The 26675-nt window shown below is 43.1% G+C and overlaps 1 protein-coding gene across 1 annotated transcript in view; it reads left to right on the top strand.

Annotated features, from left to right (window-relative positions):
* CycD (cyclin D) overlaps positions 1–26675 on the top strand; it is a 61931-nt gene that overhangs the window by 24852 nt on the left and 10404 nt on the right. The window contains exon 3 of the mRNA XM_071596912.1: positions 20026–20197. Within this exon, the coding sequence (XP_071453013.1) occupies positions 20026–20197 (172 nt within the window). The remainder of the gene's footprint in view (positions 1–20025; positions 20198–26675) is intronic.

The raw sequence follows: 26675 nt of genomic DNA, 5'->3' as shown, positions 1-26675 counted from the left end.
CATTTTTCAATCTCTCCACCGTCATCCCTGAATGCCTCCTGTTAGTACTAAGTCTTGCCAAACCTTTCTATCCCACATCCTCGGCGGAACCCTCGGGGGGTCTCTTCCAGAAAGGACGAAATTTTGGATTTCATGAGTTGGCGGGGGGGAGGGGGGGGGGGTTGGGCAGTGGAATGTGGCCCTCCGTCGTAATCTTGTTATTCGTGATTCAGACGCACATTACATTTCACAAAATTCTAGCTTCCGTTACTTCATTTAAAATAATTTGTTAAAATCGGAATGTCAGGATAATTTGTAAGAAAACTTCCATCGATGACGGTCATCTATCGTCCAGCCAAATCAAATAGGACTAGATTCGATATATATATATATATATATATATATATATATATATATATATATATATATATATATATATATATATATATATATATATATATATATATGCATGGGTCGGTAGTCCAGTGGGTAGAAGGCGTTGAACTGCTGATCGTAGGGTCCCGGGTTCGATTCCCGGGCAAGGCACTGTGGGCACCGGCAGCTCCACCCAAGCTTAAGTAATTTTTCGGGTACCAGGTCTTCCTGGGAAACCATAACCGGCATATATGTACATACATACATACATATATACACCCACACATGATATCGTGGCCCGCTGGTGGTCTCGTCAATGTGGTCAGTCAGGCCTTTGGGAAAGGATACACATGCTGGAGAGGCTTAAAATGTGCGTTGGGTCCTATTTGAGTTTCAGTGTAGTGCGGAAGATTCCGAAACAGATAAATAGACTAAGGGGAATGATATTTTTCCTCCTTTATCACGTACAAAAGGGTGGGCGAGATGGAGACATCTCTTCGCACCACACCCAGGAAACGTGGTTGGGAATCTGAAAATAGCAGTTCCATTCAAGACCTATATAGCAGGTCGACGTGGGCTTCTGGCAGTGACGCGGTGGTTCATGGATGCTGGGAGAAGTAGTGTGTGCTGAGCGAGGATCGAGAAGGTCAAAGGGAGAGATTAAATATTTAAGACGATTAGAGTGGTGAATGATAAATGACGCAAGTGTCATTTCGTAAGTCACCCTTCCCGAAGGATGGACGTCTGATCTGTCAGAAGAGCATGTCTATATCAACCATTCATTAGCTTACACTTGTAAAGCGACGAGCGCGGTAGAAGCGGGTCTTAATACCTGAATAAAACGGCCGCGTCACACCTCGCACTCGTGAACATCCCGTGCGTAAATAGATATTTAAATTTTTAAGTCAACGAAAACAACGATAGGCATCCAATGAACGTACTGCTTAAGTTAAGGCAACCAAAATGTGTGGAAATTTTCAGGGTATTTCTAGTATTATTTGAAGTCTTAAAGGAGTTGGATTTACTTCCCGATTCGTGCATTCGTCACCGCCTTCCAGGAAACAAATCACATCACGCTATGGAAATTCTGCGTATACTGTTGCTCGTTTCACCGGGTTTATCAGGAAAGATGTAATGCATTCCTCGGTTTTGTCGACAATTGAGCGAATTTCCTTGAATGAATTACGTTTATGTGTAGGCCGAAGAAAGATGGTTGATATTATGGAATAATTCAAAAGAGCGGAAAGTTAATTAATAATATGCCGAAAACGATCTCCCGGACGTAAAACCGTTTCTCAGATAATGAGAGGAGACTGAAGAGCAAAGGAAGAAAAGATAATTAGTAAGGCATTCCTTGAGATGAGGGAAGAGGAAAAACAAAGATGGATCGCCGAAAGGGAAACGACTCGCTGGCGGTTTTTTTTTTGTTCACCGTCCACCATTTTGGGAACGGAATCCTGTCCCGCTGATCCCCGATACCTGATCCGAGGATGTCTTCGGGAGACTTTCTGAATCTTTTGAGGGGGCAACTCGGAAAGCATGCAATTTATCTCCTTGGGAAACCTTCATTACATATTAAATGAGGAAATTCCGTATGCCCAAAATGGCGGGTGAGGAGAGGGGACCATTGGCGGCTGCCTCTGTCTCGAGTTTTGAGTTGGCGCCAAACGCTCCCCCTCCCCATCGTCGGGAAAGGTATATCAAGGGAGCCGGCGCTGAGGAGAGGGGGGTGGGGTGGGGGAGGGGCCGGAGGGGTGGGATGGGAGAGAGAGAGTGGCGCTGCTGCTCAGTGCGCTTGGGCGGACAATCTCTCCTCCCACATTTCATGGCGGAGACGATGGGAGTTAGCGATGGGGGGGCGAGAGGGGGGGGTAGGCCGTGCGGAGAGGGCGTGGGTGGCCGGAGGCTGCGACAAGATAAGGAGCCGCCAACCACCCCGTTCCCCCACCTCCGTGTTCGGATGGTTCGGGAGGATTTAGTATTGGGAGACACTAGGGGCGGGAGGGGAGGGGCGCGGAGTAGGCGGTAGGGTGAGGAAGAGGAAGCCGAGGAGGGGAAGGCGAGGCTGGAGGGGCGGTCGCCGCCGTCTGTCGTGTATCCCGGAGGGTGGTTGGCTCCTGCGGACAGGTAGAAGGGCGGCGTGTGGAATGCGGGAGGCGTCACCCACTCCTCCCCCCTACTCCCCAGGAGGGCCGTGGTAAGGGCACGCTCCCCCCGTCTGGTGTGGAGGCGCGGTGCTATTCCCCCCATGGTGCTGCTGCCCCGGCGGTGCCTTCAATTCTTAAAATTCCGGCCCGCGGCGCATTTAATGAATCGTCAAAAGTCCCCGTTTCCGTTTAAAACCTCGCGCGAGGTAAGGGAGAGAGGAAGAACCATCAGCCGACCACAACAACATTCGTCTAGGCGAGTGGTTTATACGACGTGAAAACCGTGCGTCTCTGTGCTTATCACCGGATGACTCTTTTGAATTGATCGTCGCTGTATCTCCCGCAGTTTGTTGAATTTATGTAACGGTTCATTTGTTGAAGAAGGGACTTCTTTCTGTCGCGAAGGTAACGGTTTCCTTCACCGGCAGGCCGCAAGTGGGAATATTTCAATCATGGGAAATCTCTGTAACTGCCTGAAGCTATGCATGGTTTGCCACAAGCTATTCCGATTTAGCTATACATGGTTTGCAACTAATGTTTCGGAAAAAATGTTTTATTTCGGATATTGCTATGTAGTGTCTCAATATTCTTCAAATTACATTCCTTTAGCGTCGATACAGCGGATTTGCCACGACTCGAAGGCTCCCTGGTATGTGGATTCCGGAAGATCCTTAAGGGTACGCGTGCAAGCTTCTTTGACGGCACTTAGGGTCAGCACATGGTGGTGTCCAGACCTTCGGGAGGACGAGTTTAGCGCAGATCTTTCGCATCGTCAAATTTTCAGTGAAAATGGTGTGCAGTGTCATCTTATCAATGTCAATACGATCTGCGATCATGCGCACACTTAACTGACGGTCTAGAATTCAGCATTTCAACCACAAGCCAGGGAATAAATGTTACCGTTACTTTTTATACTAACCTTTTATACAAGTATTTTACTATCAAAGTGATCATCGTTAGGAAAACTGTAATTTCAAATAATTTCATCAGAAGGTGTTATATGCGGGCTATGAGTGACTATGAACCTAGGTTGCCATGGCATCACAGTGATGTCATTTCCGTGATGTGAAAGTTGAAAAAGCTGGACAGTATCTGACTTGCATTGAACTCGAGATAAAAAGTCTCATGTGAGTTTGATTCAAATTTGCGTCTTAATAATAGCTTAATTTTATTTTTGATGTTACTGTTAAATGCAGTTGTCAAATCTCGTGCACAGAGGAAGCGTAAGTTCACTTTGTATTGAGCGTTTTAATCTCCTAATCCTGCGCGCCGATATGGGTTTATCGAAGACTTTACCTAATGATAGCATGTTTTTATCCGTTACCATTTCCGCAGGCATTTATTATTGTTCAATATATTCTTCAGGGTTACGATACATCTCCTGATATATTGAAAAGAGCCCGCTTTGAGCTCCAGATCGCAGCATCAAGGGTTTAAATGTCTTGTGATACCACTGCACACCAACAACAGATTCTTATTATTATGAGACACAAGTCTAGTGAGGGAGTCAACCGACCTAGTCAAATGTTAAGATTCCAATCACTGATGCGAATGATTTCACAAAGAAAATTAGTGCCTGACGCGATCCGTATCCTATCAAATATAATAACTATACGCCTGGGGTACAAGCTCGTTTCCTTGACTGGACCCATTTTCATTTTCACTCCAATTAGGTCGCTGGTTTTTATTAGTACAACACATGACTTCTATGTAGCTGATATTAGATAAATATGTGTATCCTTTCATTACTTAAAAAATCACTAAATGCTACTTCTACCATATTTTCTGTTGACAAGGATCTTACTGCCAATGGAATATGAATTAACAAGCTGACAAAGGAACGGCTGATTCGATGGAATTTATTTTGCGCCAATAATGACACGTGATGTAGGTAAATCTCCTGACTGTAGCGTCCTTGTCGTAGGATATTTTTCAACGAGAAAACTATAAACGTGGTATTGGATTGTCTTTTTTGAATCGAATTCCGATCTTTGCAAAATGTAAAAGATGAATGCCCGCCGCGAGGATCGTAGAAGCACTTGAATATTTACATGTCACTGCCGCCGTTTTCATGAATACCGCTCAAAGATAAATTATTTATGCGCTCTCGCGAAACTATTATTTTTTATCCTGAAGACTAATGGTTAAACATGTGCCTTCAAGTTATATTAATTCACGATTATTTTTGCATCGCTCTTTTCTGTGGGGCGTATGTTGTTCCATTAAAAACTTGTCGAAACCCCTGGTATATTTTCATATTTTGCACGGGCTTTCATATTTTACTATGCAACGCGGAATGGTTCAGAATCTTCGTTACATCGTATGGATTTCTCGGCGCAATACGTAGCGGGAGGCGTACATTTCCGTCTACCTGTTCTCCTTCGTTCGCAAACTCGAGAAACCATCTCTCGACCGCAGCCACAGTCCATTTCATTACCCGCCCGCTCGCCCGACATCTAACCCCACCTTCGGTGGACGTGAGACGAAATATCTCTTGGGAATAGCCGCCAAAGGAAGCCACCAACATTCCTTTTATTTTCTTCCAGCTCCACCCTCTAACCATGGAAAGTCGTACTGGCGCCTCTCACACCTGAATATGCCTCCCCCCGGTCCTCTCCAAGGCTTGAGAACTATGTCTTAGGTTTGGTTTCGTGAAGGAGGGTGGGTGGGTGACGAGGGGGATCGTGGCGGAGGAGGGCTTTGAGGTGGGTTTGTAGACCCCCACATCTCTCTGCGGGGGCGTAGGTTTTCTGACGGCCGATTTATGGCCGTTGAGGGAAGGGGGCCAGGGACTACTCCTTGGAGAACCTCGTGCGCTTGACCTCCTCGGCATCGCTTTGTGTTGGAAAGTCTGGGCGGTGGTGGTTGCCCCTGGAGTGGGGCGGTGAGCCCTTCGAGAACCCTCCGATTCCAGGAATCGGTAGAACTAGTCTCTCCCCAAACACCCCTCCAACTTCCCGTGACTTTCTAGCATGAAAGATAGCCCTTCTTTTGGTTGCTACGTGGGAAGATTGTCTGGTCTGCATCATTAAAGGAAATTTCTGATACTTTATTTCTTTTCCAGTTACTTTTGGGACCGTCTTCATACTTTGCAAGCGGTAAAGTCATGCGATTTCATTCTCTGTCGTCAAGTATTCCACGGGCGCTTCAAGCATACATGACGCAGCTAAATTAAGTGACGTGCAACCTTCTTTATTTAGCGATGTAAAAATTTGAATGGTAATTGCGTCGTGACATTAGTTGTGTGGAAATTTTTTGTGGAGGAAATTCATTTTGATCTGAGAATTAAGATACACGAACTAGTTATATTGCCAGAAAGTTGGGTTTCGTCTCTTAAGGCGATTTTTTGCTATACCAGACCGCTTCCGCTGTTTTGTCTTATGGAGTGGGCACACATCTTTGGGACAGTACTGAACCAAAATCGTACTTGGGTGGCTTTTCAACAGGCTTCGATGCATTAGTGAAGGAATTATATATGATGTCCAATTGGATTAAATGGTTGTCACCGTGTCAACGCATAAAAAATTGTATGTACATATACGATTCCGCATCGAGTTACTTCTTACTGATATAAATAGTTTGCTTTTAAATTGCATTTTTTGGATGTCACATTGAAATGATAAAACTTCTCCCTATACCGAGTGGGTACCTATACGTCTATGCGTTGTACCTATTAGATTGGTGCGTATGCTTTCTGATGAGTTTCAGTGGCAGAAATCTATGGACTAACTCAAAACAAGAATATCCGCTAAAATATCCGATCTTCAAAGCCTTCTCTATCGGTTTTCTCCTGCCTAATAGAACGAAACTACTTAATCATTTCGACTACACAGATGTTGTTGCCATGTGATTGTTTCAAGTTGTAATGATCTACACATACGCGACTCAGGAAAAGGAACTACCCCCCTAACTCATGTGGGAATTATACTCGAGGGCTGCGAGATGAACTCTACCCTCACCTATCAAACTAACATTAGGGTTGATTAATGGGTTGGAACAACACTTAAGTGTTTTGCCACCGGGCACTTGAACGTGGTGCGGAGGAAATTAACCATAAACTCTATGGGGCTAATCTCGTACGGAGAGTAACTCTACTTCCCTGTTATTAGAAGTGTTAAGGCCGGCAAGCACACGTTAAACTACAACAAGGGTAGAAAAAAGGTTCTTGTAAGGAAGAAAGCAGAAATTTCCTTTGGGTACCTTTGAATGCATGGAGAGGTTTCGTATTCCATGCCAATATTTTTGTCTTCCGTCAGAGGAAGATATATATCATGTTTTATAGGTGATCATCCGTTTCATTGTATGTAAACCACACACTCTGATGGACCAAAAGGAATCATTATCCACACAGTCGGAGAAGGGTGGATATGGCGAGTTCTGGAATTCTATTTGTCACAACGCACGACATTGTGAACGGCACGGAATCGGTAAGGTGCCTGAAACACGTCAAATTAATCAATGACTGTTCACCCTTTGCTTTACTTTCTCTTCTTTTATTCACTTTTCACTGAAGAAACGGAGGGGAAAAGTTACTTTGGGGAAACGGATGACCAGTCTTGTGACGTATTATAATTTGATCAGAAAATTGAGAGGGAATAGCACTCCTGGCCTCGTGCAACTCACAGGCCGTTTTGCCTCAGATATTGTTCTATGTTATCTGACAAAATACCAATCGTTATCCCCGCGCAGTTGGCAACGCTGACTCCAATTTTCACGGCAGGATCGGGGTGACCTCGACGAGTAAAATGAAAAGATCTGCTCATATCACCACCACTTCTCGACGGCGGCGGGGCCCCCAGCCATGGCCACCCATCGTCCACCTCACATGAAAGGCCCCACCCACCCACCCTCCCCTCCCTCCCGAGCACCGCTCCTCTCTGTATCCTGCCCCTCCGAGCGCTCGGAATCACTCCCCTCTCCTTTCGGGAAGAAGGGGGAGGGATATTGGATTGGCAAGGTTTTTCTGGACGCTCTCCTCACTCTAACTGAAGGATGAAAAAAAAAGTCCTATTCATTCCGATTTTCGAACTTTCCTAGATTTCCCCGCTGCTTTCCTGCCTTCACGCGGTCGCCATTGTCCGTGGGATTATGGGTCTTCGGATTTGTTGAAAGTGTTAATTCCTCCGCTGCCTCGGGGCAATTATCGGCTCTGTCGAAATGTCGAGGAGTCGTTAAATATTTTTATCGTTTTGAGCAGAAAATCTACTCCGTGAGTGGAAGGATCTTGGGAAGTTGCGGTTGGTCTTTGAAGAGCCCCCCCCCCCTACTTTCCGTCGCGAGCTCAACAGGTTGGACTTCTCTCAGCGTCCCCGGTGGTGGGCACGCAACATTCTCATGCTCGAGTGATGAAGCGATGCGGGGGTCGTTCTCGGCGCGGAATTTTTATTGATCCATGTTAAATATTTCACATCGACTTTGAGTTTTGGAGAAAGGAAGAAAGCATTATATAGGTGGAAGTTTCGATTTACGATGTCTTAATGGTGAATCAATTAATTTCACCGGCCTGCAAATGGGAGATTGTAAAATATATTGCATCGTCGTTTTATTACACTGGTTACACATCCTAGGCATTTGCCTACATGAGCGTTGTATGATATCGTACGTCAGTTTTCTGGTTATGACGCTGTCAAGTTTGGCATCCTGTCACTGCTACAATATATTTTTCATTAAAAATATCATTGAGCAGAGCAAACAAATGATTGATCTATCATAGTGGAGACAGTGCATTAATAAATTTCACCAAGTTGGTTTAAACCTTTAAATTTAAGGGAACGATACACTACATAGTTGCTCAATTGAAAAGGAATAGTTATAGTTTCTATATTCTATGAGTTAATGTTGAGAAAATGATGTTACGCAGAACATTTCATTAATCAAAAGCATCAAACAAGCTTATTCTATAAAAAAAATGATTTTAATGAAATTTTGGCAAAATTGTTGTCAATATTGTGGCTCGTGTTCACTTCGTTTTCAATTAGTTGCTTTTAACAGCGAGCCAGCAATGTCTGCATTCACCAGTAAGAAAGGTAGAGAAGATGTTTATTTATGTTACACTCTTTGAACAAAGTCTTCTGACCATTAATTTGAATGCTCTTATTTCCATGTCGTGATGAGGGTTTAGTAGCAGTTATGATTGAAACATTAGCCATGCGCGTTAAACTGTTGGGTTGCGCTACGGTCGTAATCTGTATGTTAAAACATTCGCGCGTCTTATAATAATTCCAAATTGTTCCACATGAGTGAGGATCTTGATAATTTTTAAATGAAAGATGTAGGATTCTGTTTTACTTCACTACATCCAGTAATAGTTTCTTGCCAGCCGTCGGCCATACTTAAAATCAGGTTCCTCGAACCGATCGATATTAAGTTACGGTTGATTGTGTAGAAGTTGCAACCCTTCTGCCCTTGCCAGTTTGCCTTCGTTCCTGCCTTCTCAATCCCGTTTCCCCCTTTTTTTTGTCAGAATGCAGACTGCGCCGAATCTTTTCAAATGAAACCAGGAGCTGGCCTTGTGCGGCGACTCCCGCTAGTTGCGAGAATATCCGCTCTCGTCTACAAGGACACACTGTGTGCTCTCTATTCGAAAAACGTCATTCGTAACTTCCACACGTGCTTTATCTTTTGTTATTCGCTTCCTGTCGTTGCAGAGATCGCTTTCGTTTTTGAAGCTATTGTTTCCTTCTCTTTTTAGTTACGCGGCGGTTGGCAAATTCTTTTTTGCACTCTGGTCCCGAAGTCTTATTTCCAGAAAATGTTTCTTCCCTTAACACTCCATTGAGGAACTTAAGAGCGAAAAATAATAATAAACTTAAATATCCCGAGCGGAGATTCGTTACTTCGTGCAAGCCGTTTAAACTCACGTGTTAAGTCACGAGATCATGCTTTTTTTCATTATTTTGAGATTATTTCATATCAAATTCCAAAGTTGCGAACGACAAGGTACAAATTACATATTTGAAAATCACTTTTTATTTTTTCACCATTGCAATTAAGATTACTCCTTCCTCAGATGTCATCCCTTATCATGCATTTCATTCCAATTTCTAACCCATGCATATTTGAATGTTTTCTACCTTGGTCTGATTTTGTACATTTGCCATTTACAAAATGTATGATAAAAATTATTATGTAGTGGTAATTACGAGTAGCCTCGGGTGTGAAGAGCCACCTTAGGATGTATCCGTATCTGTCGTAAGTTGCGAGGATCTTTGATGTATAATTTTGTTTATTATATTTGCCTTACGACTTTAGCTCTGTTTCCGAAAGTCGTAATAGTTACGTTAAATCATGTTGTGTGATGAGGATTTTTAGTTTCACTGTAATGCGGAGCCCTGGATCTCCAGCTGTGTGTGATGTTGCTCTCCACTTCGAATAATGCGCATTGCATCCTTGCGGAGGTAGATGATCCAATCTAAAAGACACCTTGAACTTCGTTCTTTTTCCACACGGAGCCTCGTAAGCGGTATCTCTGAAAATTAACGCTGACTTTGACGCAGCGTTCTTCTTTCTCGACAAGCCAAGTGTTGCCACTTTGCGGGCTAAGTCTTCGCCATTACTCTTGCATGGCTTCTTCTTCTTTTATGCATGACTGGTGGCCTGCGTAATTAGAAATCATTGGTTGCAATCAGAAATCCAGAAAATCTTAGGGAGGCAATATTTCTGATTCGCGAGAAGTAGCCCGCCGATAGAACCCTATTGTGGGACCTTTCCCTTTCATTCTCTCATTCCTCTGATCAAGTTACAATAGTTGTAGCATCCATCGTCATTCAAGCTGAATCACTTGCACCTTTTTTTGTCAATAGCAACGTTTCGTCAGCTGCAAAATAATTGCGACATTCTAGTCTTTGATTCTCTCGTAAGTATTTTGACCCTCACCCCATCTCCCTTTCCACACGACACGGCAACAGCGACGAAACAAGCTGGAGGAGTGAGAGAGAGAATCTCCTCTCTAACCCTTCCTCCTAAAAGGGGGCCCTTCTTCCTCTCTCGACAAGAAATCACCCCTCCCCAAAGTGCACCAGCGCACCCCTCCCTCTCCCCGCGGCCCATCTCTTACCACGGGCGTGTGTCATCTGTCGCTGCCCAATATGGAAGGCCTTTCCCTCCGTAGGTGTCGCGATTTTTTTTTATTGATGGATCCAGCTGGAGTAACCGAGATTAATAGTTAATGCCCGAATTATCCAATTTCTTTAATCGGCCATTTACTCTGGGAACGAGGCTTAAAACCAAAATTGTTACGCCCACCCCCCCCCTCCGGCACACCTCCTACGTCACCCCGGTTCGGCATCGACATAAATACCCCGCGATCCACCACAAAGGTGCTTGGCAGGGGATGTAAGCACCAGGTGAGAAGGGTGAGTGATGAGGTAGGATACGGGCGAGGAAGGGGAAAGGGGAAATTATTCGTTTAATAACTTATCAAAAAAACATGCAAACTTTAATACCTGCTAGAGGAAAATCCAATTCAAAACGGGTTAATTCACCGAACATACCAATAAGGTTTTTCGGACTTTTCACAGAAGTCATAGTAAAGGATCGTGAATCAGTTGTTCATGACACCAAGGGATAATATAGGTTTGGGCCACGTACGTGTTTATTGATTAAGATGCCTAAAAGCCAGAAAATAGTCGTTAGATTGCCAAATGCGAACGGGGTCGTTTGGAGAGCTATTCTTCTCGTCGAAGGCAGAGAGAGGGAACACCGACCCCCTCCGCCTTGCCATCTGGCTCCCCCCCCCCCTTCACTCCTGCGTCGCATTGTTGCGACACGCTCAGACCTCCAATGGTTCCCCAACTATTGCACCAAGCTGTGGTCGGTTGTGATCTAATTGTTAAATAACATATGCTTGGCTCATCTTTATTCTTGGCAAGACTGTTTTCCTTGCATGCACATGGCAAAGAGCATAACGTGGCCATCGATATATGCGACAACTACACCGAAATGGACCAAGAACAATGGTTTCACTGAAAATGCGTACAAACAGACACAATAGGTAATTTCCAATTTTCTATTCCGGATGGACATTGCAAGTGCAGAATCAAAGTACGGAAAGATTAATTTCATTTTATTACAGAATTTATACTGCAAAGTTCCCTAATTTGTGAGATGTCGCTCCAGAGATCTGAAAGCTGAAAAACCTACCGAAAAACCAATCCTTTGTAAACTCTCTAGGACGCGATAGTACAAACGATTTCATAGACTTAAGTTCGCAATGAATATACATCGCTCTCAAAAATTTCAACGAAGACAATAAAATGCAACTGGTTCGGAAAATACAATAATTTAACACACACGAGTCAACTCGCACGACCCGTATCCGACTGCGCTCTGATGCTTCTCGGCGGCACAGGCTTTTTCTTTTAACTGGTCAAAGAGTCGAGTGACAGGTGAGAAAATACACAGCTGAGCCACTTATTTCGCAACATTTTCTCAGCCGTTGCCTCACCTAGGGGGGTCCTTATGTTTTCGGATCTTTTGATTTTGTGTGGTGAAGTGGAAACGTTATGTAAGAGCTTCGTGGCATGTGGGACGGAAAGTTTTGATTAATACGGACGTAAGATGTTTGCGAAATCGAAAACTCTGAGGTCACTTAGTCGTCGCGGTGAGCCAGTTTGAAAAGGGAAAAGTATTACTTTTTGCCTCTGTTATCCAACTAAGATCACGCATCGACCCACAGATTCTTAATTCCCACGTTACAGAGGAATAAAGTACCGTCACCAGGCTATCTGCCATGTGGGTTTAGCTGGAAACTGATGGAAGGAATTCCCATCAGAACTAAGGAGTCAACGTACGTAAAATTACGAACGTTTCGAGATTGCGGTAATATTGCCGCTAATCGCCTTGAAATGTAATCCTGTTGGGATCCGTTACAATAATGGAAGGTTAGTCCTTGGTTAAAAAAACGAATTAATGACTGAATTTATTTTTTTATCGGGGATTCATCCGCGTATAATCTTAATAAACACATGACAAGTTCGTCGGCGTTCCAGTCGCATTCTTGACCCGAAGAACACGACGGGAACGCCGAACAAACGTTCGTGTTTTTATTAACACTAAATGTGAATATGTTCTCGAATAAAAATATATTCACCTAAGACACGGGGGAAATATTTTCATATTGATTTCAAACGTTAAAGGAACACTTTGAGTGAGGGAGGAGTTTTGGAGTTAATCCACTATTTTAAGTATCGTAAGACAGCAGGCGTATTGCTGAGAGATGATTCCTTTTTCCTGCGTTTTTCAACCCCAAAATACTTGTATATGTAAAATCTGTGATGTTGCTCTTCTTGTGCTTCGTATACGGACCAGACAAGTCTTCCCTGTTTACTGAACGTGCGTGGGTGAGGTAGCGGACAGTGGGGATTCTCGCACTGACGCTAAAAAAAATATTTCCCCTTTTAATAATGCAGAAAAAAACAGTGGGGCAGTTCAGACAAGACATACGCCGTCAGAGGTCGGGGGAGGAGGCCCAGGGAGAGGACCCGTCGAATCGAACGAGGTTGGGGGGCGTCCAGACCCGTGACGCTTCTCCTCAGAGGTGCAGAACTAAATATTTTCAGTGTTTTTTATACCATAAATTGTGGGGAAAAAATGCCACCAGCTATAGCCGGGAACGGTGTCGTTTGCAAGCAATTTTATTCCAGGATGACTGTTGAAGTAACCGTTATGTAACGCTTCCACGTACGGTGGGCATTCATATTGAACTAAGCATAAACCGAGGCCGAAAGAGATTGTTGAGAAAATTAGCTCTTATAAGATGAAACTGGTAAAATATTTGTGCATATATTACGAATATGTTTTACGAGCCTTACCACTTTCACTTAAGTGCAATTACCTAGAACCATTTGTCATGACATCCTAAATTTTCAATTTTTGCGTTATACTAATAAGATAAAATAAGAATGATTATTCTTTTAAAAATAGCGAATTTTATCACATTTTACGTGCTTTAGGGCGATTGTCGAAATTTAAAGAGGAGTGGGGGAAGATCATAACTCGTGTACTTGATAAGTCTGTGATAATTTTTTCAAAACGTCATGTGTCCTTCCGACATTGCCGATTGAATTAAACTGCCCGCACGCATTCCTCATCCTTAGAAACTGTGACACCAGCACCCAAAATTCAAAATTAGTATACATTCATGCATGTTAAGTGCCGCTTGACGTCACGATCGTGCTGGCAATGCCAAATACTTGGATCGCTCGGGACGAATGGCCGAGAATCCTTCCTTTCCGTGATCAAGGGCGTTAATTATAATGGAGACTAAATGTCCAATGTGGACGACCTTCACGCCCCGCCGGGGGTTGAGGAGAAACGCGAGTTTAGACCGAGAAGAGCTTTCGTGGATTTCACCACAGAATTTTAACTTGGTCCAAATTTGAGGCTAAGGGATAGAGAGAAAGAATAAACAGACTACTTACAGGGCTCTTCGTCTTATTCAGAGAAATGTAATGATGTATCAATATAATAATGATTCATTTGTTATTTGAGAAAAGGACACTATTTTTCACTCTCTTTCACGGAAGTAAACATATCCCCGTTGGATTAAAATGAGAACTAATTTAAAAAAAGTTAATTCCAATTTAACCTATAATTTTACCGGGCCAGAACCTTTAACTCAGTTGAAAGTAAGTATTGGATTTAAGTGAGTTAACTGTAACGGTTAACCTCTCCAAGTCTGCGTATATGTATATATTACTGTGCGTGTCTGGCGGAGAGGGTATGGCCGATCCCCCCCAACCGAGCGGTCCATCACCTTCACCCTCCTCCCCCAGTGCTCTTCCCTGCCACTTGTACACTCATTTACCAACCCCCCCCACCCCCTCGCTCCTCACATCCTTTTCCTTCTCATCCCCCCCGTTTCTCCTCCCGCCCTCCCCACCCGCAGCCTGCTTGCTTCGTCGTATATACATGTCGTCTTTGGCGCCCCTCAAAAGTCCTCCAGTCAATGCCGCGGTGACGTCATCCGTCGGAGTGAACGACCGTTTCAATTCATGAGAGGAGAGAGTTAAGATGTTCTGTGGGAGCCGATTGCGGGGAGAGGGGGGGGTGACGGGAGGGGGGGGAATAGGGGAGTGGAGGGGGGGGGGCTTGGGAACGCTCCACACACGTCTAGATTGGCGGACGTGGATTTAGCAGCAACAGTGCTCTCGCTTCCAGCGACGGCGGCGGTTGAGGAATGCCATCGGCTGCCCTTCCGAGACGGATGGACGTTCCCAGGGGAAGGGCGGAGGATTAGACCCCGTGCGACAGCAAGATCACTCCTCCGGGGTCCGGATTTTGCGCGTCAGTGTTTTTGCCCCTTCGACCTTAAAAATAAAGCGATCGCGCATCGATTCCATTCGGCTGCGTTTTGCACTCCGAATAGAGACTCCGACTGTCTCTCTCTCTCGCCGTGTATTTCGCCATTTCTAGTCCAGAGGACCAGTAGACTCCGCGTAATAATATATCCCTTTAGTCCTAGATTTATACACCGCGCCGAGAATTGACTGGTGTTGCACTAGAGAACAGCTTACCGGGATATTCATAATTGGTAGAGAGATAAACCTCGACTTCCACACGGAAGTCTGGAGTAGCTTTACCGCAATGGTCCTTGGGAGTTCCCGAGGACAACGAGGTGCCAAAATTAAGGCAGAATAGCAGGAATGTCAGGTTCCAAAACCTAAAAACTAACACATTTTCATTTTTGTATGTGCTTACTCGTTACTTACTCGTCCGTTACGTGACTTACTCGTACTTACGTTACTTACTCGTACTTACGTTACTTACTCGTCCAAAACGCCGAAAGATTATGTAGATATAGATGTAGAAGATTACACAGATCAGTTTTGGACCGGAAGTTACTGTTTTAAGAATAAGGGGAATATAATTCTTAATTTGGCAATTAGATCCTGGTTTTTCTAATTTAATATTAGCAAATGAATGTTATTTTTCGAATATTACTTATTCGAATCTTGACCGACCGTGCTAGGAAGGAAAGTATTTTGTGTCACAAGTGGTCTGGTGTGTAACCACCCCCTGCCACACATCCTAGCGGTGGCTTTTATGGTACCATATACAGGTATACATATAGTATATATAAATATAAATAAATAAATATATATAAATATATATATAAATATAAATATATATATATATATATATATATATATATATATATATATATATATATATATATATATATAATGGGCTGACACAACATAACACAAATAGAAAAGAATAGACACATATAAAAGAACACTTACACGGTAAATTGTTCGAGCTTTCGGCCCTTATATATATATATATATATATATATATATATATTTATATATATAAATTTTTTAAATATAAATATTTATGTATAAATATTTATAATATATATATATATATATATTTACGTATATATATATTTATTTATACGTACACAAACACATACGTTACTAGTTAAATTTACCCTTTCGGGTTTTCCAAGGTTATGGCACACCATATAATCTCAGTGACGAACCTTTAACCCATGCCTGTGCTAGGGATTCGAGCATTCGACATTAGTGTTGTGGGCCGGTACACTACACTAATTGGGTCTTCGCCGTAGTTATTTATGCTTACGTTACTTGATGTTAGCTGCAGTTCCGCCCAGTTATGCCAACGTCTATAGTAGTGGCGCCTCGTAGCCTTAGGTAATGACAGAATGCATTGACAACGGGTGATTTCATATAATTCACAGGGCTACGGGAATTTGTGAGGGATTCGACTCTGGGACAATTTTGATGCCGAACTCTAAGAGAAACAGTTAACGACTATTATTTCTAAACCTTTGAAATTATACGACTTGGTAGAGTCAAGCACACAATGGAAGATCGTTAAATCAAAAATGAGCTTCCTTATTTTTTTTCAAAATGAAGTATTTAAAGCTTTATCGAGTACACCGATTAGTGCATAAAATAGGTGGGCATGTAAATGTGTCCATGCAATCCCCAAGTATAATATATTAATGCAGAAGTGCACATTTATGCATAGATTGCTAGTACCTTAACTTCCTCCCGCCATATGCCCTTTCGGAAGCTTACTGCACTTGTGTAAATTTAACTTTTGAAACCATGGTGGGCATAAAAACCCGCTTGGAAAATAATTAGAATTAATTTATTTTACGCTACACAATTAAGTAACAAAATCGAGAAATTCAACGGAATCTTCATCTAATTGTACCCTGAGATTCATTACTGAGACGTTGGGCATGGGGAAACCACGCTTTATGTGATCTCCTATGCACCTGTAAAATCTACGCTGTAAAAGATTAATTGAAGGGCACGGAAATATCTACGAGAAACTGACGAGTTGTCCAAAAATATTAACCCCTGCTCACAGGTATAACAGGGTTGATTTCAGGGAATACCAGTTAAAATATTAGTTATCTCCTTTCTCACAGATACGTAAATCATTTCCATTCGCTTAAGCAGTGCTTGATTTAGAATCCTGTTTTGATCCAATCAACCATCCTCCCTATTGAGGATGGATGAATGGGTCAGGCCCCCCAGGTGCGACGCCTTATCACTTAAACCTTGGCGTGTATCGCTTCCTCTCCACTGCTTGTACATCGTAGCTTGTAGATATTAGGATTTTATTGCTGGCGCCGCAATCCAGACCGTTCCTCCCCAATCACTCCGACAGACGCCTATTACATACACAGCTGTCGTTTGCAAATTGGTTTCTTCTCTCGATTTTTTTGTCGCCCAGTTCCTCGAAAATTCGCGTGGCCGAATTTCGGATAAGGGGCCAGATATAGAAGGGCGGGTGGGACAACCAGAAGGAAGGGACTTGTTGGAGCGAAAGCAACCTCTTGGTTATCTGTCGGGTGCTGTGGGAACAAGAAATTTCTTTGTGAGAACTGTTTATCTAGCTTTTTGGGTTGAACGAAGATGTCGGCTTTGTCCTCATAACTTTCGGAAGGAAGGGCGATGTGAACCGAAATCAGTAGCTCGTTTCGATAAATAGTCTGTGCAACACTTAATGTGTGATTTTTCTGGAGATAACTCAATTCCTTCACGTGATCCGACCGCGTGCGGAGCGGCGCCAATAAAACGCAAATACCCCGTATACCTCTGAAGCGCATCAAATAAGTTGTACGAAGAAAGGGTTCAAGGTTATTTTGTTTCATAAAAGTTAGCGTTTACGAGTAGAGTAATGTTTGGTGCCGAGGCCCATCAAAAACCTACCCTAACTCGGTAAAATAATGCTTATTATTATTACTATTTCTTGATGCAAGCGATACTTATAATATTTTAAGAAAATTTCAGAACAAACGAGTTTAACAAAGGCACTTAAGGAATTATAATGGCCCCACACTACTTAGGTAGATCAGACCACAAAGAGAAAATAAGGGAGATAGATACCACTGAACAAATACTAGTTCTTTCCCCGGACAATCAGGAATCATAATAGTAAGAAACCGAAGTCACTTTAGAAATATTAAAAACATTTAATTAACCAGTCGGAACAAAATTAAACATTGCAAAGATATCAGTTACATTTGTAGGTGCATGCGTATGTTAGTCGGTAGTTAGTGTGTTTGTGTGGGTTGAAAGGGTTTTTTCATGAATTCATACCATGTTTTGTTTGTGAATTGTATAAATTTATGGCTTTTGCATCCGGTTTTTTATGTTAATTACGGGTAGTGCCCTAACTCTCCCCGCCGCACGCCCTTGCGGGGGCTTACGGAGTATTGAGTATATTTAGATGCACAACTACTGAGCTTAGGTTTATGAAATAATTCATGTTGACTTTAAAACACGATATTCATCAAAGCGGAATTGTAAAAAAATAATAAAGAATCAAAAATTCTCACGGGTAGGACAACATTCCAGGTACTTCGGTATGATGTTTCGAGATTTCCAAGTTTTATTTCGAGCTCCTTTAGTTTCACCGCCTACTAGAGTTCCTTCCATGGAGTACGATGACATAGTTTCACCCTTAGTTGTGTAAGGATTCCGATGACAGGACGACGGTCTCTAGGTGTGATCAGTCCCATTCGGGCTGTTGTCCATTGAGTGCCCCTCCAGGCAACGTCTTAATCCCAACCCGCTCCTGCGTATCGCGGGAAATGCGCCGGGAAATCTTTGGTATGGGACCTCTCGCACCAACCACCTCCACCCCACATTCTCCGAGTAAAGCTGTCGGTCGTCCTCGCGGGAAAGTGAGGTATTCCTCCCCCCGAGGAGGTGAAGGTGAAAATGTTTTTCATTCCAATGTCGTGGCGAACAGTTGAGCCGAGAGGAAAGCCGGAGACGCACACCCCAACCCGCTCCCAAGAGACCAGACGGTGGGTCCGCAACGGAGCGGGAATTCGCCCTCGAGTGTGAATGCCACGGGCCAAAGGCCAGGCACACCAATTCCAGCGAAAACAAAATGGCAGGACGTGTTTCCACTAGCAAGACGCCCAACGTCGACGAGTTGGCTACTATTTCTCCTGGCCGGTAAAATTTATACATCGACATAAAAATCCCGCGATCCACCAAAAAGGTGGGGGGGACGGAAAAAGGTAAAAATATTCGTTAAAATCTATCAAATTACGTGCAAATTTGTATGCATTCTGAAGGAAGACTTAATTCAATACACGTGTTAATTCACCTAATGAATTAGTTATTTGTTATGCGGAAACATATGAACCAAAACCATTTCTAGAACAGGCCTCCACCATAATAAGACAGGCCATGCAGAAATGTTTTTTATTTAAGGAAATAGAGATATTTCCTTTAAAGTGTCACACGAGAATTACCTGTCGAGTCGTTTGATAAGAAAAAAATGCGCTAGTTAAGTACGCCTCTTTTGTCCAAGGGAATTAATTAATGGTGATCATGGCTGTAACGCATGGATACGCATACTGATTATATTGGACTAAAACCCCATGCGACACGCCCTAGTGGGGAATGAAAGGATGAGATAAAGATGTAGTATTTCGGATTGGAAGACAAGCGAAAAAAGCCCCGAAGTCAGTCTGGGGGAAGCTTTTTGGACAAATTCTGGATCGAAAGCGGGTGTATCTCTGTGTAACAGTTTAAATACCATGATTGAATAACATTTAAGAGAAATATTTTCCACTTCCGTGTCTTCTATTACCATTACAATCTCACGGCACAGGCTGCAAGTACAGACTGGATCAGCACTCGTGAGGCGCTTATGGTAAGCATGGGGTGTGGCCCTCGCGAATGTCACCAACTGTGTAAAGTAACACGATAGGATGACCTCTATGTGTCAACAAGATTTGTTTATGGAAAAAACGGTCCCATTGTGGAAGGGTGCGGAATAGATTTTCTTAACCGCTGTTTTATTTTCATGAAACTATTGGGAAAACGAATTTAGAACCATCGCATTGATCCCGATGTTGCGAGGGATTTTAATGTTTTATATTTCGAAATTTCCGAGTGATTTTATTTTCGAATTTTACTGGATTTTACACTTTCATAATTTCCAATCGCAAGCAACCCTGATTCATATCAAGAAAAATGTGTCTAAATTTGGTCTTTCCTTTTTTTCTCACGTTTTGTAGAGGTGGGAACTGATGGTGTTAGCCAAGCTTAAGTGGGACATGTCCGCAGTCACCCCTCATGACTTCATCCCGCACCTAATGCTGAGGCTTCCAATGGTACAGGACAAGACGCTCTTTGACTCGGCGATGGTGAAACGACATGCACGGACCTTCGTCGCTCTCTGCATTGGAGGTGAGTCACTGAAGGAAACTAAAACTACTTGAAATTTCGTGGGGCAAACCGATCTTTGGTTTGTGCCCTTACTGTTTTGTTGTACAACGGCCCTTGTGTGCAACTCCGTGTTGATTCCTACGACGCCAATACCATGCGAGGCCGTTTTTCAAAATTTTGGTACTATTCTTATTAAAAACCGCAATAAAAATAAACACGATGTGCATTTCAATGCTCCAGTATAGTCGACGCTGAATCCTTGTTAACCAGTTCATGCTAATAGTTACAGCCTAGTGTTGCAGCAGTATTATAAATATATATTAAATATATAATAAATATATATTATAATGTATATTAAGAAATATATAAATTATCTGGCAAAACATTTTCCGTTTGATGATAAAAACCACAGAAATTAAAACCCTACTCCCTGAAAAAAATATATCTTACACTCTCATGAGAGTCCTCTCGTCCATCAGCTGTACATTGTTTAAACATAACGACACCGCGAAGTACGAACCCATAGTGTGTAGATCCGACGGAAAAAGGCCTCATTTGGGAAATTGAGAAGGTTCAACGCCCGATTCATTAAAATTTGCAATACTAATGGCATTATAAAACCTCCAGCTCGCTGAATTGGTCTTGAAAAACGTGATAAGTGACATTTTCTTGACAGTATCTAGATATTGCAGCAATTAAAAAAAACGATGAAATAATGTGCCCTCCCTTGTACACCGTGAATGAAAGTATCGATTACTTATTTCTCGGAAAACTCCCGATTTGTATCGAACCACGGATAAGGTATTTACTGCTTAATTGTTCTTAGTTGATCCGATATTTTTATTTGAAAAACTTGACTTAGTTTTCCCTTTTGACCTAAAGCGAACATTTTATGAGAACAAGGATGGCATATTTGCAGGGTTTTAACCTGTGGGGAGCATTGCCCATGGTCTACCACAAATGCATCACCGAGATGACCCTTGTCAGTCTTCACGTAAAGTCCTTCTCGTTTCTGCATTCATCCCCTCCTTGACTGCCAAGCGCGGATTTGAGCGACTTGGCGAGGGGAGTTGCTCATTTGAGGTCGGGGGAGGGGCCGAATGGGAATGTGAGGTTGGGAGGAGGAATATCTGCCGCAAGAATGCCATAGTCTAAGCCGGCAGTAACACATTTCGCTGCGTCGAAGGAAGAGCGGAGGGTGGGATGGATGGAGAGTCTTAAGTTGGCTTGATGGTCAGATGGAAGGAAACTGGATTGGCGACCTTGACAAGGTCGCTTGCCCTCATTTTCTGCAAAAGGAGAGGTGATGAAGTTGGTGGTGTGGGGAAGGGGGTTGTGGGATGAGGTCCCCCCGGCCCATCCCTCCTCGTTTCCCCCTCACTCTCCCTTCCGCACTCATTTATCCCCTTCGCCCCCGCGAGGGCCCTCGCCCCCCCCTCCTTCGTCACATTCTCGCCCCCCCCTCCTTCGTCACATTCTCGCCCCCCCTCCTTCGTCACATTCTCGCCCCTTTTCGTCACCCTGCTCCTTCCCTTGGGGCGAAGAAGTCCTTTAACATTGCATTTTTTTGTTACATTTTCTTATAAATTCCTATGAGAGGCGAAGCGTATCATCTGCGACATCGACATAAGTCGATCCACTATGAAGGTGTGTGGCAGGGGGTGCAAGCACCAGGTGGTAAGTCACTGATAAGGGAGGATATGGGAGAGGAAGGAAAAAGGAGAAAATGTTCGTTAAAAAACTTTCAAAAACGTGCAAATTTGTACACGTTCTGGGGGAAGACTTAATTCCAAAAAAAAGATTAAATTCAACTGATAAATTAGTTATTTGCTATGCGAAAAAAGGGAGGACTGACTTAACGGATGCTTGTTCCGCGTGTTTGGTGAATTTCAACAAGTATTTGGGTTTACACCACTCCATGTTCTATGTTTCTCACTATGCTATTGCGCACTCTATGTTTATGTATTAAAATATTTATAAATGATCGCGGGTTGTATAGATCATATCAAGTATAATACTCTAACTCGTACAATTGAAGTAATATCGGGAGTTATACAAGGAAATGCCATCAGTCGCATTTCATTCCTTCTCTAAATTTAAGTCATCATTACCGTCGTTAATTGTAAGCTACGATTAATATCTGACACCGCCGTTGCTTCGCTTACGGAAATATTCTCTGTCTAGGGGATGGAGGAACATACGAATGTAAGATCATTGTAGTTCAGGACATGCGATACTTGGCAATCGGATTGATGCTTGAACAAGTGTAATGATGAATCTGTGCTCAAAGGGTACTCCGAACGCCTAAAATAAAAATGCTACCGAAATAGTATTTGATCACTCATTCAAATACGGTTTTTGCATGCGGTTTTTATTTCTTTTCTAAATTACGGGTGGTGTCCTAACACCACCCACCACACGCCCTTGCGGCGGCTTGCGGGGTATTAAGTAGATGTAGATGAATACTTGATACGCCTGCTCTCATCTTGCGTGGTAAACATATACGAAGAATATTTAGAGAAGCTAGCAGTAAATTAGGATTTATTGGATGAGTACCGGGAGAATTTACCCCGACATACGCCCTTGCGGTGGCATGCGGTGTATTAAGTAGTTATAGCCACCATTCTACTCTCACTAATTTTATTTGAATCCTAATTAGAATCTTGTCTCAAAGGCGTGAAGTTGTATGTTAAACTGATAGCAGTCGTACTCCATTAGATGTAAATCTGTTTAAAAAAAAATTTCCATCAATTGTATCATTTATTTTTCCGTGTTGGTAACGAGATCTATATTATATCCTACAAGCCGCCGTAAGGGTGTGTGGCAGGGGGTGTAAGGGCAACAGCCAAATATGCACAACTATTACTTCGTATTCGGTTATACTATAGCTCGTATACAAAAACACTTCTACTCTTAACACACATGCATGCTCATATGCACTATGCAGTGATCGACTAAATCGTTATTAGTAAATATATTTGCGTGATTGGGTTCGATTTTGTTAATGTTGCATATCGGGACGAAAGTATACTTCGAATCTGTCGGTGACCCCGTCTCATCTCTCCTGTGCTATGTGGGTTATCGATTTCCGCAATTCATAATTTGCTGCCATAATAATTCTCCCGAGCATCTAAAGGGAACCGTTATAATTTAACTAGCTCATACAGCGATGTCAACCACTGCAACGGCATGAGAGCTACATTTGCTACAAGTGTCCATCGTTCACTCAGACGTTCAATCACGTAATAATGGTTTCCTTAATGAACTTCATCAATTGCCTTTCCAAAATTGGTTGAATTGAAAGTCATGTAATCCTTAGCGCGGAACAGGTGGAAGATCAAATGGACATTTCGACGAACCTCAAGACGCCTAGCAAGCATACACTTTGGAGTGGACACGTGGGAAATTTCCCGATTCTCTTTTCAAGTCTAGGCACGACCCTCGCTAGGTAATCGACGTCTCGTTTTTTGTCCCCCCGTTGGGGCTCCCAAGACTAACCGTCGACCTGTTCCCATGATCACCTTAATTGGGTATACATGCGTACTGTATCTGTCTCCTGCCATTTCATCCCTCTCGGGTTCCTCAATCGCTATCTGTATTCCAATAGCACTCCCTTATGAGCAGGTTTCCCCCACCACGCCCTCACCCTGCCACACTTGCTCCATACCCGTTCTTTTGCCACTCCCGTAAAGCGTGAGATTCGTTACTCGTTTAATTTTTTCCTCCGGATGGAGCGCTTGGGCAATGGTGTCCAAGATTTTCAGTTTTCACAAATACATATGCTTTCCTCTTGTTTGAGACTTCGCCGTTGGTAATTATCGTAATAAATCATTTGAGGCACACATGAAGATGCCATTTCGAGTCTTAGATCTTAGAATTGAACTATATTTCAATATGTTCCCGATAGAACTAGTGAGATGACCTCTACAATCCCTTCACTAATTTTATCATTTGTAAAGGTGTACATATATTCAGTGCTGGTGTATTTATTGGAATCGAAGACAATCATTGAGGATTTTATTTCATTGTCAATGCTCCAATGCCATTAAATTCGCAGATTGTTTACATCTACGTATTAGGACCTTGATGAAAGCGATGATCCAATAGAACTTAAAGATCAATTTTCGCCTTACTTGGTAAATGACAGCTTTTGAAGGCGAAACATTTTTTACGATCCAACATTCCCTCGCCGTCTCTTTCGTTATCTTTACTGGGGAGCAGGGCCCTTGGACATCAACTTTCACTTCGCGGGGTTTGATGCGGCCGATTACTTAATTTTTTTGATGTGGAAAGTCGGTATTTCCAATTGATTGCAGTCATTTCAGGACTCGTAAAGGAAAATTACTCTCCCAAAATATCCTCCCAATGTCGGCTAACATGTAAATGTTTGAAGTCAGTGACTGCCAACTCGTGGGAAGAGGTCCACCTTCACTGAGTTAAACTCAAGTTGATAGATGCACAGAATTGATCGTTTTTCATACAAAACATTCTCTTTTATTTTGTTCATTGATTGAGGATCCCCTCGCCGAGAAAATTTAATATTAATTTCATGATACGTGTCCACTGAATTAGCACCAACTTTTTTCTTGAATCCTTCAAGTGCTTACGCCTCTGGGCACTTAGAACGAACATTCGCATTGTAATATATGTGAAATTTTTTGTAAATTTTACTTAATTGAATAACAGCCATTTTTGCCATCTGGCCAACTTACGTTTGTAGGGTCAGGAATTCGGGGTTATATAAAAGCAGCAAAGATGAAATTTAATTTAATAAGTTAAATTAGTTCGACAGCTGACGTTTTTAAGGAAAGATAATTTTTATTTGACCACGTATTAGAAAAATACATTCACCCTTCTCATACACCCTAACATAATCGAAGTGTTCATTTTGAAGACTTATACGATAGAAATCGCAACAAATGGTTATATTAAACTCATTAAATGATAAAAGAATTGGGATTAATTTAACCTTCCCTCCGTGAGTGATTCTCAGCATAGCTGCTCTAATATTTTGGATACGCTATTAAGTTTATCATAACAACATTTTACAAATCTAGCTCCTCAACGATGCACCCTTTTCATCACATTTACCCTATACTCTTCTAATAAATCCTATTTTTTTGTTAGCTTGTCCACATATTCTCCCTTTGTTTCACCCAGGATTCGCCGTGAGTATTCCCCCAAGTACGCCCAAGTATTTTAGTCGAGTCTACACATTCAATTTCCGTGTTCCCGATGCAGTAGGCGTTCGGGAGGGAATCGTTGTATTTCCAAAAATTCGTCCCTACGCACTTTCTTAAGTTTAATCCTAATTGCCTAGTGTCGCACCGGCGTGGAATAGCATTTTTGGTCATCTGATGAAGTTGCTGTGTCCTCAGGATTACGGATATTTCGAAAGTTGAACTTGATACCACAGGTTCCTCCCGTTTAGTTTGGCCGTTAATTTGCATCTACCTCTACCTACTACCCCGCAAGCCGCCACAAGGGCGTGTGGCGGGGTGTTAGGTCACCACCCGTAAAAGATAACAATACCACTTGCAAAAACAACAACATGGAAAACTACATCCACAGCAACGCACACACTCATGCAAAATTTGTTGTTAAAATGCCGAATATTGTAAAAAAATAGCTCAATTGCGGTTGGGAAATAAATCGACTACATGTGATGGACGAATCAGGCTACTTCTTTTTCCTTTCCGATCGAGCTTCACTGGGGAACCCCCCTTCCCCCACTTCCCGCATCCCTCCCCCCAACACTCCCAAATCGAAGGGCGACGGTGAGAATTCGCGTGCTCGCGCAGCAGAATATTCGTCCTCGGAGGGGCGATAGAGGAGAGGCGGGAGGGCGGGCGGTCGCATGGGGCCCGAAGGGTTGGGAGTGACGAGGATGGCTGGCGGTCTGCGCGGTCCGGGCGTGAGTTATGCCCGTCGTCGTTGTCTCGGCGGCGGCAACACCGACCGGGCAGGGGCCGGGGAGGAGGGGGGGAAGGGGGAGGAGAGAGATAAAAAGGCCAGAGTGAGAGAGGCTGGGGGGAATGCAGCGTTTGAGGAGATAAGGCCCACCACACAATGGAAACACATCGGTCGACTGTCTTTGAAGAGCGAGGAGCCGAAGGCCAGTCGACGACGGGTGGCGCGCTCTCGTGGGTGACCGACCCTCTCTCCTTGTTGATGGCGGCGCTTCTAGCCCACACACCGATGCAACCGGGATATCGCGAAAGCATCCATTGACTGAAATCGCATTCATTTCAGGACTCTCTGACTTGAGGTCATTTAAATAAATAAGAATGAAGAAATCTAAATATCTTAAATCTACGCAACGCCAGTAAGCCGACTCAATGGGTTTTGCATGCGATTTTATTAACTTTTGCGGGTGGTGACCTAATACCCCCCGCCACTCGCCCTTGCGGGGTACTATGTAGATTTAGATGAAGGGCGTATACCGGGGGTGTTATGTCACCCGTATAAATATAAGAACGAGCACACCTTCAAAGAGAAA

This window comes from Hetaerina americana, unplaced genomic scaffold, assembly GCF_022747635.1.
Source record: "Hetaerina americana unplaced genomic scaffold, ioHetAmer1.1.p SCAF_8, whole genome shotgun sequence".
NCBI lineage: Eukaryota > Metazoa > Arthropoda > Insecta > Odonata > Calopterygidae > Hetaerina > Hetaerina americana.
This window is presented reverse-complemented; position numbering and strand designations above follow the sequence as displayed.